The sequence below is a fragment of the Oculina patagonica genome, chromosome 4 (genome assembly GCF_052425735.1).
Source record: "Oculina patagonica isolate OP01 chromosome 4, crgOcupat, whole genome shotgun sequence".
NCBI lineage: Eukaryota > Metazoa > Cnidaria > Anthozoa > Scleractinia > Oculinidae > Oculina > Oculina patagonica.
In genome coordinates this window covers 57,100,694-57,116,341 of record NC_135761.1, presented here as the reverse complement: position 1 = coordinate 57,116,341, position 15,648 = coordinate 57,100,694, and the positions used below count along the sequence as shown (strand labels likewise).

The following is a 15,648-nucleotide window of genomic DNA, read 5'->3' as shown; positions in this document are numbered from 1 at the left end:
ACTTATTTTTATATCTGGTAGACTTCGGTACTGCTCTCTCTACGCAAAGTTCTTCTTCCTCGATTGTTTTCGGGGAGCGAAACCTTCCTTCTGCCATGGCTAAAACAATATGTAAATCCCTTCAAGTTCACAACGCTTTTAGAATACAAATTTGGTGCAACGCGAAACTATTGGATAATTAAAAACAAAAGCTCACAAATACAATGAATGCCGACTGAATACAACAAATCACACATACAAGGCATTTTAAAGAAAAATGGGAAAAAATACGACACTGCATAATTTTGTATTGTTTCTTTTGCTTTCATCTGTTTTCTCGTGTTTGGAAATCGTGATGAAACACTCGCACTCGTCTTTGAAATAGTACTACTCGCCCTCGGCCCCAGGACCAACTCCTCTTTTAAGGGCCTCTTTACATGAGAGCCGAGATGAGTTTCGTCCCGGGATGAAAAAAATTTCATTTTACATGAGCGTGTTGTCGTCTCGCCCGTGCTTACATAACATTACATTTCATCCCGGGAAGGACTGTTTACATGGGATTTTTCGTCACGTTTCATCCCGGGATGACATTTCATCCCGGTGTTTCATCCCGGGATGAAATCGTCCCGGGATGAACTCATCCTGGGACGAAATCATGTATCATCATGTAAACAGCAACAAGAAAATGACCAGACACCGAGATGAATTCATCCTGGGACGAAAACTCTCATGTAAAGAGATGACATTTTATTGGTACGTACCCAACATAATTACGGTTGGGCAGCAAGGCACTGTGTGTCTAGGGTGTCCGCTATTGCCAATAAAGGACACAATCTAGCGACCCCGGTCAACGCTCAAAGACGAAAATCTCAACAATCCGGATTCCAACACTCTTACTACTTCGCCCGAAGTTCTGTGTATTAAAGGGACTGTGTCACCATTATTTAGTGCTACTTGAAAATGCAATGAAGGTGTTGGTATTATTGAATTGGAAATCCACGAACAGTGACCGGGCTTTGCTCAACTTATAGACTGTCTCGATTTTTCAACGCAAAAAAGCAAACGAAGCGAGCGCGCGGGGGAAGGGGGGGCTTCTTCCGTTTTGCGCTGGCTTCCAGTTCTCTCGCCGTTCTCACCACGCGCTCATCGATCGAAAAACACGAAAAATAGAGGGCTGTGGACAGTCTATATGCTCAACTGCAAAATACTAGTAAAAAAATATTAAAATTTGGTTTGGCTATGGACGGATAGGAAAGTAGTGGCCTAGAACTTGAAAAAGTCAGGCCGACGTTTTCAAGTTTGACAATGAATATTACTTGGAAGATCAACCTCGTTCACAGGGCTTTTCGGCGAGATTCTGGAAGCCGAGCAGAAAATGTGCGCGAGTTTTCGTCGTGTGCGCGGATTAGGCTTCATAACTGTTTCAGAAATCGAGAAATGCTGGAGACAATGCAAGGGAATGATCTATTTGATAATTTTTCAGAGTTTTCTTTACGTGGTTCATATCCATGCAGTGATACCTGCTACATCGTGTTCTGCAGAACGATCATTCAGTGCGTTGCGCAGATTGAAAACGTACCTCTGCAGCACCTGATGGGGCAACAACGTTTCAGTATGGCCAAGTAAAAAAACAAAACAAATGTTTTTGTCCCCGCCCGCTTCATTTTTTGGGCCGCCTCTCTTTTTTTATTATTTGTTTTTGGAAAAGTTAGAAAGAACAAAAAACTTTAAACCCGCGTTACGCTAGGTTCGTACTGGATAGGTCAATTACCTTGCAGAATTTATTTTCTGGCCTAGAGAATTTGACGATGGAGGATAAAATATCGATATTCGAACAACACAGGTATGGAATGCAACAAAATAACAATAAATGAGCCTGCCCGCTCTCTCTTTTATAGAAATCCGGGAGAGAAACATTTGTTTTCTACTTGGCCTAAATTAATACTTGTCATCGCACTTATTAGCATTATATAAATAAGCATAACTTTGTAGTCAACATCATAGCTGACATCTTCGGCTGTCGAAATGGTAGAGACAGCTATTTCTTTTAACATGTTTTATGAGCTGATATGATAGATTCTTATTTAACAAATTTTCACTTCATTTTTAAGCATATGTTAGTGCATCGTATGACCCTTATTTCGTCTTGACTGTTTCGTAAAAATTTGGGCAACTTGCGAGAAGTTTTTGGGCAAATGTCTCAGCCCCCCCCTGGCAAAAAATTGCCCGTACGCCTATGGGTGTCCCTATTACAGATTACAGAGTTAGAATTTTATATGAATTTTGGTCTCTTTACTACGAGGTAAATTGTCCGTATTAGTCTAATACGGACAATTCATCCACTTTGTTTATTTTTGACCGCTTTAGCCGTCAGGATCAGTTTGCCGTCTATATCCGTTTTAACTAAGTTACTGATCAGGTCTTCAATACGCACCACTATCTTTTCCGTGATATTGCATATCTTATTATATCTGTAATCTATAATGGGAACAGGTGATAGGTGTCCGTAAAACTCCGTTTATAGAGGTGTCTGAAAGAGAGCCTCGACTGTAGCAAGTATAAAACAAAGTAAATGGGCTTGCGCGGTCTTATGACTCGTGTTTTAATGTTTTCAGCTTAGTAAGGATTAGAGTGTAAAACAGTTCATATTGTAGCTCATTCGTTAGGCGAAAATAACCGAAAGGAACTGGAACGAGCGTGAGAATCTCGCGTGGGCTTGCAATAGTCCCGCGCGTTGCGAACAAGCTCCTGGGCTTCGCTCGGCACGTTGTGTATACATGTATAGATACACGGCAACAAAGCAATAATGTTCGCCACTCTAAGAAAGTAATGATTCTTGAAAACTTTTGACTGGTATAGCTTAGTTGATATAAAATATCAAGCTCTTCTTTTATAGCAAAAACAACCAAAAAAGAATCACAGAAAATTAATTCTCAAAAAGGAATTCACGATCGAGGAGAATTTTATCCAATTGGTTCCACAGGGATTTTCAATAGGATTTCTCCAATCGAGTCGTGTGCAATTTTTATCAGCGAATATTTCAGCATTTTCGATTTTTGGGATATATGATTTATGATAAAAGACGTAATTACAGAAAGAACAAGTTTCATAATTAATCTTATCGACAAAAGGAAATTGATAATCACGCATTCATTATGTCTTTTGCAAAGTAGTGTGTATTGATTGTTCAGCTGTATACCCACGCATTCGAATTCAATATCATCGTCTATTTAAATACGTGACCTTCCATTAAGGATATATGTCATCAGACGTTTTTGTTTCTTAAAAAAAAAACTTTGCTATAGAAATATTGAAAAAAAAACATGTTAAAAGGCCTTTCCTTCCTTAGTAAGTTAAATGTGTAAGGATTAATTTCAGACGTCTCAGTCCTTTACTCTATCTATTCACTTGACGGACGATATTTAATCTGTACGCATAATCATAATGCATTTTAGTAGAAACTCGGCTGTGTTCAATTGGAAATCCGCGAATCTGATTGGTTCTCCCACTGATTTCAATTCGCCGATAGAAAACAGTCGCGCACTCGCGTAGCTCTTAAGCGCTAAATTTTCTTGACTTTTGTCTTCAAAGTGCACAATATTGTAGGATTTGGACTGAAATCATTTAGAGTTTCTACACTAAAACAATTAGACTACTCGCCCTCGTTTTCTATGAGCGATAGTTAACTCGGCTGCGCCTCGTTGACTATTTGCTCATAGAAAACTCGGGCTTGTAGTCTAATTGTTAAATATCTTGTTTTTTTATGAAAATGGAATTGCAATATTGTTGTGATATACCTTAACAACAAATCTGTCGATTTGTCGTCATTAAGAACACATCACATAATTCTCTGTTACGCGGCACGTGAGGTAATGCTTCTCTCACATATGGCTAGTGCCATATATGGGAATTTGACGAAATCGTCACGTGACTTGTAATTTGAACGATCACGATTCAGTCAGAAAGGTCTCAAAAATTATATTAAAATCGGGCCTTGTGGATTTTTGTGGATTTGATTTTTTACAAAAAATTGCACGAAAGCACCAGAATAAACCGTACAATGAGAAGGAATAATCCAATTCGAAACGTCTTTTAAATTTTCGTCACGCTACTATCAGACGAGGAGTTGTCAGATTGAATATTTAGCGTTACGTGAGAAATAAAACGCGTGAAACGTGCTGCGAGTCGCGTTAGAAATCGTCATTAAACAACAAAATTAAGCACGACACTGTATGTAAATGATCACAGCAACTTACATGCAGCTTTTTTTTTTTTTTTTTTTTTTTTTTTTTTTAAAAAAAACGTTAACTAGAAAACTATACTTAACAATGCACCAACTATATTCCGGTGAATTTTCCAGGCCAATCGGGGCCTTCCCTTTTAGTGTTCATGATGAAAATTAATTATCAACATCTGTTAATAAGGCGACTTCACCTGAAATTAATCGACAGCTTGAACAGAAGGCTGAGAGGTGAACAGTGAAAAGGGGATTTTTTTTTCTCTGCTCTGCAATCGCGTACTTATTTAAGTTTAGAAAGTATAAATTATAAACACATGTCAGAAACGTGCTTTGAAATTTAAGTTACCTTTAATTAAGTTACATATATATCTCCAAGGGTGATGGGGGAAACCCGTTTGAGTATGCCCCCCCCCCCCCTTCCCTGACCCGCCTTTCCTCTAGTTCGGGTGAAAAATCCGGTCAGATTGTAAAGTGGCAGGAAAGTTCAATTTTGATAAAAGGTGCAACCAAAGTGTAAGAACAAAAATAAGTTCTGACGAATTTAAGAAGCTAATTAAGAACGGCGAACTATCAAATGTACACAGAGAATGATCAAAATTAAAATTGGAGAAATTCACTTTTTTTCACGAGGTCTGTCCCAAAAATTGTCTTGGGGCACCGCTACAAAAATCAAAACAAAACTAGATCTTCTTACGAGTGTTTCAAATATAGGATTTAATTATTTTTCCTTTACTGCATCTAGTACTAAGAAGACTGTCGGGTAATTTCCCGGATCGAAGGGCGACTTCTCGTGCTACAAAGAGTTTATTTTATTTCATGATGTCACTACAGCTGCAAGTTTCGCGTGGTATGATTGTCCAATTCGAATTGTCTTGCGTTGTCATTATATTGGGCGTCGAATTCACTTTTTTTAAAAAAATGCTTGTCATTTAATCAGTTTAAAGCCTCAAAATCTACTGGAGCATTCTGAGAAATATCCCGTCAGTGCACCATATCGCATAATACAAAAAAGTCACGAGTCGTATCTAGTAATTAAATGTCCATTCATATTGAGTAGTGATAAATATTTCTCCTGTAATTATCACACGTCACCTCAGGTCTATTAACTCATAGCCAAAAATTGACAGAAACGACAAAAAATTCTTAATTTTAAATTTAAATTTAAATTAGAGAGATATAAGGTTTTAAAAAACACGCTTTATTGCTGGCAGACGATGAATAATTTCTATAAATATAGTTAGCAAGAAAATTGGAATAAGGAAATGCCTTATAGTTATTGTTGGCGACGTTCGCGAAAAAAATTGAACGTGTTTCACGATGCCAAAATAATATTCGGCGAGCGAACATTAAATAATTTGCATCTTAAATTCACCGCAACTGGTAATAACAATTTGTCAGATCAATTTAGAATTGATGTGCTACCTTCTACTATTCATTGAGGTAAAAAATTGCATCGTTTGCCAGAGATCTCCATGGTGACCCGTAAATGTTATTGTAGCGAATGAGACAAGCATTGAAGAAACAACGCTTCCTCTAGCAAGGCTTTTGTACTTGTTTTTTATGGCCAAAACCCAGCATAATAGCAAGACTCCAGGCTGCCTTTATTAAGAAAAATAGGGCCAACTCTGCATGCTTTTAATTTGAAAACACAATACATGGCGCCATTTTTGCGGTAATGAAACAAACCCTTACGCTTACACGAGGAAAATTGGAAAACGGAGCCAAAACAGACGACTTAAAAATGCAAGACGGACATGAATTATGTAAACGCTCTTTTCTGCCCTTCTGAGGCGTTTTATCTCGGCTCGTTATCCATTTAACCAGTTTTGAATATTCGGCAAGGATTTAATTTGAAGCACGAGTCTAACTTACTTTCCCTAACATGTAAACATACAAACACACTTTGTGCGGTCTGCTATCATGTTCACTACAAAACTCCTTGAGTGTTAATTAGTAAAAAGGGAGAAATTTGTACTAAAATGAATGTTTCTCCGAGCCGAAGAGCAGAATCAATAATAAATGTGTCTTTATTTTTTAGCTTAAAACTCATTTAATACCACTGGCGGCTATAGAGAATTTTAATAGAGAAACGGGAGGGCGCGCAATTTTTTATATCTCAAATTATACCTGTTCCTCCCTGTTTCTAAAGAAATTGAATTTTTTATTTTGCATTAAAACAAAATTTTTAACACGGAACTTTTTTTTAAGAGAAGGAAGGAAAAAACAAACGATATCCGATCCTCGGTCGAGACATTGTTTTTTTTGCTACACCGTCCGCTAGACAATAAAGTGACTTGAACGCGAGCGAGAGAGAGAACATTCTACACTGCATGGTCGACATAATATTCAACATCATCACAGTGACGTCACAACAGCCTTTTATTTACGACTACATGATCGGAAATCTTATCTTTAGCTACATGTTAAACGTGTGCGGGGTTTTCAGAGAAATTCCCGGTCGCGAATAACAAGGAAAAAATAAATAAAATAAGATGAAAATAGAGCTCTATTTTGCGGCTTGCGGGAGGGCTTCGATTCAACGGTTTCCCATCCGACTTGCTGTAATTAGCGAAGCAACTTTAATGAAGGCTTGCCACTGGCAAAGAGATTTGTGTGCGCATGCTCTGTGGAACAGGTGTTGAAGGTAGTAACGTCTTCTGTTCAAGCCACATTGTCAAGCCTACCAACCAAACAACGAGTAATCTAGCGGCAAGCGCGTATTATTATCATGTTTTTCTCTTCGCGGCGCTCCGGTTCGCCAGTGGCGTACACGGCTGTATCAGATAATGTGAAGTCGTAGAAGGTTGTATGATTGCCACAACTTTTCTTCCCTATGTTACTCCGGCTTAATTATGGCATTAAGTCAAAACACAAAGAAGTTGATTATAAGGATTGTGTTATTTCTCGTCTACCTTCTTGTCGGAGCAGCCATTTTTCAAGCGATCGAGCTGCACAACGAGAAGAAACAACGGGAGGAATTTAAGTTCGAGGACTTAAAGAACAACTTCGAGAATAAGTACAATATATCAGGCGATGACATGAAAGATTTTCTTCAGAAACTCAAGAGAGCCATAGAACTGGGCTTCGATTTACAGAGTGGAGGATATCCTTCTAGGTTTCAGTGGCATTTTATGAACGCATTTTTCTTCGCTGGAAATGTAGTTACTACAATTGGTAAGTTTACATACATGTACCGCAAAGTCATATACTGTTGTGATAAAATGGATTTCGCGAAGCGCGCATTTTGTCGCTTGCTTGAAACCCGCGCTATAACGTCTTAGGGACTAATCTGCCTTAGCAACAGACTGAATACGAGCTACATGGGAGCTATCATTTGCAAGCCAAAATCATCATCTATTCTTCCGCTATGGCGCTAACCAATTCTTCGATCGATAATCTTTATAACATAGATTTATTGTTGCAAGATTCGATCCACAGTTTTTCGGAGTAGCAGTGATCCGGAGACATCAGCGATTCGGTCAATTTTGGCTTCGTCTCAACGAGGCAGCTGTGTACAATGATTGTTTAATATTTAAATTTTTAGGCTTTAAATGCACCGAAGAAAAAGCATCTAGCAAGGCGCGAGGAAGCTGTACGACAGTAAAAATATTTCGCCGCATTATAGGATTGGAAATCCAATCGCACAGTGTGAACGAATGCTTTTTATTTCATCTCTCAAAATGTGATTTCAATATGCCAAATTGGTCGGCAATGCATAAACCTCTTAAAATTTTCACAATGGGCGCAAGAGAATAAGTTCGCTTCCACTCGTCAATTTCGCTATTAAATGTATAGAAAAGCGAAGAGCCATTCTTAAAAACGTTGCCACGGCACGGAACACTCTTTTATAATCCACGCTATATTGGACAGCAGTAATGCCTAGTCATTTCTCTTCGGTTAATCATATATATAGGTAATATCATAATACATTACGCAAGCCAATTTCAACGGAAGTATAATAAAACGTGTTCAAAGATACGAGAAGCGTGGAAAAAATTACTTTACTATTCGAAGCTCAAACATTTACACTTGCCAGACAACGGGAATAGCCGCTTGCAATTTTACCATACAAAATTGCCAATTTCTTTGTCCTTAAAAGAAATCGGGTATATATTTCGGTACTAACAAAGTTTATATTTTCGATATGCTTGTTTTTGTTCGACCCGCCTCGCAGATTCTAGCCGCAAAACGCAATGTGGTCGTTTTCCACAACAAAGCACTCAAATGCTTTAGATAAACAAGATATCTGATGGTTAAGTATTTCTTAGCTCGAATGCTAATGTACCATAATCAGCAAGGGCAATGTTTAGGCGTGCAATTTAAAAAGTGCAAGTTTAGGAGTTCAAGCTTAAGTGTCCCGACTGGTGCAATAAATTTTCCTATCAAAGGTTTTCGTTTATATTATTAAGAAAGTTCCCGGTTATAATGATCAAAACTGAGACGCGTTTATAGTCCAAGCAAATTAATAACAGCTTCATCGGGCTTAAAAGGGATCTGTATTTAACTCAGATGTCGCTTTCATACAAATATTTGTAAGAGCTTAACATGGTATGGATGACATCTCACCGTGATGTATTACAATTGGAAGGCTTTCTCATCTTATAAATAACGACTGCGCACTAAAATTTTGAGCCTGAAAAGAAAGTTGAATCGGCACAACTGAGAAATTTTTGTTTTTGCCTTTGCGCAAGAATAAAGTTAATAGTTCTTGGTAAATAGCTTGCCATTCCGCTGCACGTAATGTGTCGTATTTCTTGTGTGTGCTCATTTTCTCCTAAAAGTTTGTTTGCATTTTTCTTTATCTAACAGGTTACGGCCATTTAGTACCTACTTCCTTTTGGGGACGTTTTTTCTGTATCTTCTACGCCTTGGTGGGTATCCCTCTAACGGGGTTAACCCTCCGTTCCGTGGGTAACCGTATCTCCGAAGGAATTTCCACTATTGTGAAAATGTTCGAAAGAAAAGTCTACAACAGAGAGACGGAAAAACTGGAAATCAAGACCGCCATAATAGCGTTCATTTTACTCTTGTGCATTATCATTTTCCCAGCGTTTGGATTTAAAGCTTTGGAGGATTGGACGTACTTTGAATCTGTTTATTTTTGCTTTGTAACTCTAACGACTATCGGCTTCGGCGATTTTGTACCTGTGTATGTTAAAAATAACTACTTAAATGATGACGCCACTCCTGTTGTGTTGGAGTTCCTTAACCTCATCTACATGGTGGTTGGACTTGCCGTTATGTCTGGCGTTATCGTTTCAATAAGCGGAGTTATTGAGGAAAAAACGAAGCTTATTGCAATGCCTGATCCTTTCGAAACGATACGGTTTGGAAATAATCTGAACTCTAAAGCGCTACGGAAGCTGGGAATGGCTCCCAATCCGTCGAACGATGCAGTACGTCCGCCGAGAATACCACCGAAGGTTAACTCTTCCATTGTACGCGGGTTGGACGCAGGATCGAATTTAGATCGAAGTCAGTCCGCGGATAACATGGATTTTCAAGGCCCGACTCCTATACTTCATTTGAATAGAAGTAATATGCCTTGTGATGGTACTCCAGAAAGCGAGGGGTCTCCTCAAAACTCCAGCAAACCTAAGTTAATGTTTCATAATAAAATTGCTCCAGTTGGCCCTGAAGGAGTGATAAATGAACCAATGGATAGAAAGTTTTCTACTCTATCCTCTTTTGAAAATAGAAGCGACAGCCACGACGAAATAGAGAGAGAACTTGCTCCAACTAATGAGAATTCGCGGAGAAATACGTTAACGGAGAAAACGGGGAGCAAAAACGAACTCGTAAGTAAAAATATTCTTTATTTTGCCCTATGAGTACGTAATTTGTTTTTTAAAACGGGCATAAATAATTATAATTTGTCCGCTGTTTTCGTTAACCATGCTAAGAATAGCGGAAGAGATGTACAATATTTTCTAACTAATTTCCGAGACTTAACAACACTTTGTCTTTATTTTGTCGATGTGAAAGTTTGTGGGAAAAAATACCTCGCAGTTGCGAGTTAAGCTGTCGTCAAGGAAGCAGTAGTGATGCTAGAACAGCCGCCGGTGATGTTTTTAACGACTTTCTTGTCAAATACTGCTCTGTAAAATGGGACAGTCTGTTATCGCAACCCTTAAGTGAATTTTTATTCTTGTTTTGACGTGCGAGTGATGTGGTAAGACTTTGATGTCAATAATGGTCCTTTCGAAACAAAGAAGTTGTGGAATAATACATAAGGATGTCACATTTTCAATAGAATCACCTGTAATTTCGCTTGTTTTTATGTTCGAATTGCTCAGAAATTAAAATAAGATGAAGTCGCATCAATATTCAATGCGCCGCCTTAAAGTTGCACACGTTTTCGAATGAAAGGTAAACGCCTTTCTGCCAGGCACTCCGAAAGGAAATTTCAGGAATTTTTCTTATCTTTAGCCTGGGCTTTAAATAAGTTTGTTTAACATAAAAAGTATTTTTAGTCATTAATAATTGTCTTACTTCAATGTTAATACTATGGAACAGACCGGGATGCGATATGGAGTTTTATGCAAAACACTAAACTTTGCGTTCAAAGAAACACTTTGTTCGTGTCGCAGACCTTTGTTTGACAGCCTAATTGAAGGATAATTATTCTGGATGAAATAACCTCACTAGTTATTTGATAATCATTATTTCAGCTTTGTTTATCCGTTGAACAAACTCCCATTTGGCTTCGGGCCATGGCGAGGTAGACATATAACGCAGTGGTTTTTAACAAAAAACATGTCGCTTAGCTCCGAAACACGGCCCAAAACATTTTTCTGAATTAGCAAGCTGTAAGTTGTTTTTCTCCGTGACGTGTTCTTTTGACAGCTGCATTTCCTTTATAATGAACCGTGTTTTTAAGTAATGATATTCATTCTCGCTTCACACTACGAAATTAAACTTATCTTCCGGAGAACCGATGCAATTTCTATCCATGGGCGAATAGATTGCATTGTTTCACTTATGATGACAAATCCATCGTGAACACGGCCTCAGCAGTTACATAAATTCCAAAACAATTTATTAAATTCAGCGATGTTCAGTAAACTTACGTAACAGCTTTAACGAATTCCACTCAACCTGTTTGCAATTCCCCTTAGGACATAACAGGCTCCAAAATCGTCAACAGTAGCCATTTATACAGCTAATTACAGAGGAGACAACATGGCAAGTAGCTCAAAAATGTCGATGCACATGGATCCGAAGTCAAAACGAAAAATTAGCTTAGATTAGGTTACCGCTTTTTCTATATTTGATGTTCCATAAATTCCGCGGGTGAAAATTATGAAGAAATTTGCGATGGGACCAACAATTTTCTTCGGCGTTTTTAGACTTAGTTCTACCAACAAAACTGACCAAACATGGTTAACTTAATGAATAGCACATCGTAAAGCTCCCAAGAAATTGAGACCATCCAAAAATCGCGATAAAACTTTAAATAACATGTAACAACCATCCAAAATTAACAGACCCAAATGCGCGATTCTTCAGAATGGTTCTCCCATTGTTTTCCTTGTTGCCCTTGTAAGGGAAAAGTGTTCTTGATTTTTGGCTTAAAAAGACGTACACAAGAATGCTAGTTTTTGACTGCAATTCTTTAGAGTGTCTCCTAAAACAAGTAGACTACTCGCCCTTTTCTGTGAGAGGTGGTCAATTCGGCTGCGCCTCGTTGACTATTGGCTTATAAAAAAACTCGGCCCAACTTTATGGAATGTAACAGCTGAGAATTACAGCTACCGGCCAGGGGAGGTTAAATCGCTTATTCTGTTCCGATGTTAAAGGACCCTAGTCAGCCAAACCTTTGTTTTTGTTTACATGCGAGAATTTCGGTATTATATTTTACCCGGAGCATGTCTAAACGAAATAGTTCACTGTGAAACTGCTAAAGGTAATTAAACAGTCTGCCAGTAACACAACTTACAGCAATGCAATAAGATTTCGCTTCACCATGCAATTTTCATTCGAATTCGATGCCATCGAAAATGGTGGAGGCTGACTAGGGTCCTGTTTAGAAAATTAACTTTTATCCAGTTAACCACTCTGGACTTATATTATTTGCACTGACAGACCGGATGGTGTTACTAAACTGTGCTTATTTCAGAATAATTTCGAGCAAATCTGTCCATTTAATTTGTTTAAAGCGAATTTTTTTGTCTTTTTCGCCTTGCTCTAAGCACTGAAATCAGGGAATTCGTCAAAAATTTTAATACATTGCTTTTTTGGTTCCGCATCATATTTCTAATTCCCGTTTAGCTTGACGATAAAATCCTCATGAAATCCGCATGGTGAAACTACTAAGTGCTAAATTTCTTTTGCCCAATCTATGTTGCAATAAACAAAGAGCTGAAATTCCTTTTATTTATGGAGAAATGTGAAACCAAACTTAGTCGTAAGCGGAAGGCATTTTTGTGAACGATTTGTAAGACTATTTTCAAACTTTAGCGTCCGAGCGTGGGTTGAAAACGCTATAAGCCTAACCTTTTTTTAAGTTGCTTCCAAATGAAAACGAATTCCATGCTCGACTCTGCTAACCATCCTCACTTCCTAAATACGTTTTTTCATTCACCGGGTATTGTTTTTACGACGTTAAACTACTATTGTATTTTCTTCGATGATCTTAGTATGTTTGTGAGCCTCTTAGAAGGCCTGATGTAACTTAAATTTTATTACAATTTATTTCACTTATATCAGAAGAAAGTTTCTAACGCGCCGATAACTAAGCGATGAACATAATTGAAGTGTCAGTCGTGTTCTGAATGCTAACACCTCTCATTATTGTCTTCAAATTTGTTTAGGTTGTTCAAGTCCAGATAACTCCTGTTCCAACGCCACGCTCTTCGCCAATACCCTCCCCAGCACCAACAGATCAGGAAGAACGGTCAAACCCAAGGGAAGAACCCACGTTAGAGGCTGAAGAACATAAAATCGTTTTTACAAACAAACATAAACCGACAAATAATAAGCACGACCAAAGCAACAATCCTCTTTCGCTCGAAGTGTTTGACAAGAGTTCTGTGATTTTAAATGGTTTTGCTGGCCAGACAAAGGACGAGAAAGGGAATCATTCGGTTAAGGAAACGATAGCATTGAATGAAACTTCTCGTCAGCCTATAAACAGGTGACGAAGGCTGGCGGCTAACCAACTGAAGACCATGATTAAAAACATGGTGAATTAATCATAGATAAAGTTGGCACGAGTAGAGGAGTACCGCAGGAATTGTGCTAAGACCTGGAGCAGGTTAGCCAATCAAAACAAGGAAGAAAGGCAAATCACGTGTTCGCTGACCACGTGACAAGAAGCCGTCCCAGACTTCTGGCCAAGCATAAGAAGTGTAAATAACAAGACAACGCCCTCGACTTCAAGTCTTGAGGATGTCCAAATGCTAGAACTTCTGGCGACGTAAGCAGTCTATGAGACAGAAGGATTTGGAAGTATTTCAACTAATCGCGATTCACGCAGCGATTGCAAGAATTGATAAATTGGACCCCTGCTACCACAGAGCAGACGTTGGAGATGTCCTTGTTTTATAAGACGAAGGAAAAACCGTAAAACATAAAAACTACGTTTGAATTGTGGTGTTGTTTACGCCACGCCAGAAATATTCTTTTTGTAAAGTATCCTTTCGCTAAACAGTTAAAAAGAGAGAAAAAAGATAATTAGTAGATGTTAGTAACAAATATCTACTTACAAGATGGTTCATTAAAGTTTTAAATCATTCTCGTCCCCAGACCCGCTTGTCCCTCTTAACCGGCTGAGCCTGGGGCACGAGGAGCAAGTGGCTCTGGGGACACATGATTTGATTGGCTAGATCTTTTACAAAGGATATTTAAGCAAATCAAATCGATCGTTTTAAAATCCCTTTGTTGTGAGGTATTTTACTTCGGTTGATTTGATTGGCTTGATTAACTTTCTCTTTGTTAAACATCTAGCCAATCAAATCATGTTTCCCCAGAGCCACTTGTTCCTCGTGCCCCAGGCTCAGCCGGCTAAGAGGGACAAGCGGCAGTCTGGGTACGAAAATGGTTTTAAATAAGACCAATAATGGGACCTTCGGCTAGCTTATTTTCAGGCTCCCATTTTGTATTTTCCGGCATAGCGCGGGTACTCGTTTGTAATTATTTTAAAGTTTAAAGACAAAACTTTTGTTTGCGGACTTTTCTACCTAGAGATGACGCTACTTTTATTTAATAAATGGTTAAGTTTAGTTTCAATTTGATTTTACAAAAAAAATACATACAATACACAAACGTGAAAAAAATGATAGTTTTGTATCAAAACTAAATTACGATAGCAATAGAAAACTGTCTACCTTGAAATGCGAGTGGTTTTCTTATCTCTCGACCCAATTGAGTCCTGGGTAAAATTTGCCCGTCCGGGACTTGGGTGGAGAGGCAAAGAGACCGCTGACATTTCACGCTAACGAAGGTCGCGAGTTTTATTTGATGTTGAGGACTTTGGGCCCTGGTGGTTTAGAGTTAAGTAGCGTTTTTTTATTTGGGGTAAAGATGTTTTGTATTATTGTTTGTGATTTCTTACGGCTCAGCTGCGGAAACCACGCTACGTAGCTAACAATTTACTAATTAGAAGTTATGTTGTACTCATATAAGATGAGATGTAAATAGTCAGTAATGAAATGATTCAATATGAAATGAAAATAATAGTAAACAAAATATTACATCAATAAAATAATAGGAAATAATTGTAATAACCTGAAACAAATTGGAAAAATTCGGCTGTAAATAAATAAAAGCAAGATACTTTCCTTAATAAAATGCAAACAATTAAATTCTGTCTTCAATTTTTTTTTATATCGCACTAAAACTAGGTATCTTACCTTGCTGTTTGGTAAAGAGGTGTGGAAGCACCTTCCTAACTGAAACTACCTTATTATAGGAAATTAACGCCGGCTTGTGTTAAATTAAGGTATTTGAAATTAACGCGACTTTAATTAACGCGAATTGAAGGAAAAACTACTTCACAATAAAGGAAATTAACGCGATGTACACAAAGAAAAAAACACTTGTTGAGACAACAGGAACAAGTTTATTTCAACACTAGGCGTATAATCCTAAACGTAGGTGCTAATTAAAGAAATCTAACCGCCTCGAGCGTTCTTCACATATTTAGTGATACCGGCAGTTTTCAACCCTGATGAAATTATGCCTTTTTCTAGAAGTCAAGAAGGTCTGGATTGTATCGAGAAATTGGGGGCAAAATAATGGAAATAAAGGTCATGGAAATTAACGCTCCACTTAATTAACGGCTCAGATATTAACGTTAACGAAAATTAGCGCGACTTAAATTAACGCGAATTTTTGAAATTCGCATTTATTTCATGAAGCGTTAATTTCCTATAATAAGGTAAGACCTATAATCTGGAACGTCTCGGCTAGGGGCCTTACCAATGAGG

General features: G+C 38.1%; 1 protein-coding gene and 1 pseudogene across 2 annotated transcripts in view; one reads left to right on the top strand and one right to left on the bottom strand.

Annotated features, from left to right (window-relative positions):
• LOC144650836 (NACHT, LRR and PYD domains-containing protein 4-like) overlaps positions 1–15,648 on the bottom strand; it is a 98,616-nt pseudogene that overhangs the window by 19,946 nt on the left and 63,022 nt on the right. The gene's annotated exons all lie outside the window — the stretch shown is intronic.
• Positions 6,579–15,018, top strand: LOC144650833 (uncharacterized). The gene is made up of 3 exons (XM_078510595.1): positions 6,579–7,393; positions 9,029–10,017; positions 13,033–15,018. The coding sequence occupies exons 1-3, from the start codon at positions 7,072–7,074 to the stop codon at positions 13,357–13,359; spliced, it is 1,638 nt and encodes a 545-aa protein (XP_078366721.1). The 5' UTR covers positions 6,579–7,071; the 3' UTR covers positions 13,360–15,018.

Excerpts from the sequence above, each read along its gene's own strand:
- LOC144650833 (XM_078510595.1), top strand. The coding sequence starts at position 7,072 with ATGGCATTAAGTCAAAACACAAAGAAGTTGATTATAAGGATTGTGTTA. Across the intron at positions 7,394-9,028 it reads AAATGTAGTTACTACAATTG|GTTACGGCCATTTAGTACCT; the intron begins GTAAGTTTACAT and ends TTTATCTAACAG. Across the intron at positions 10,018-13,032 it reads CGGGGAGCAAAAACGAACTC|GTTGTTCAAGTCCAGATAAC; the intron begins GTAAGTAAAAAT and ends AAATTTGTTTAG.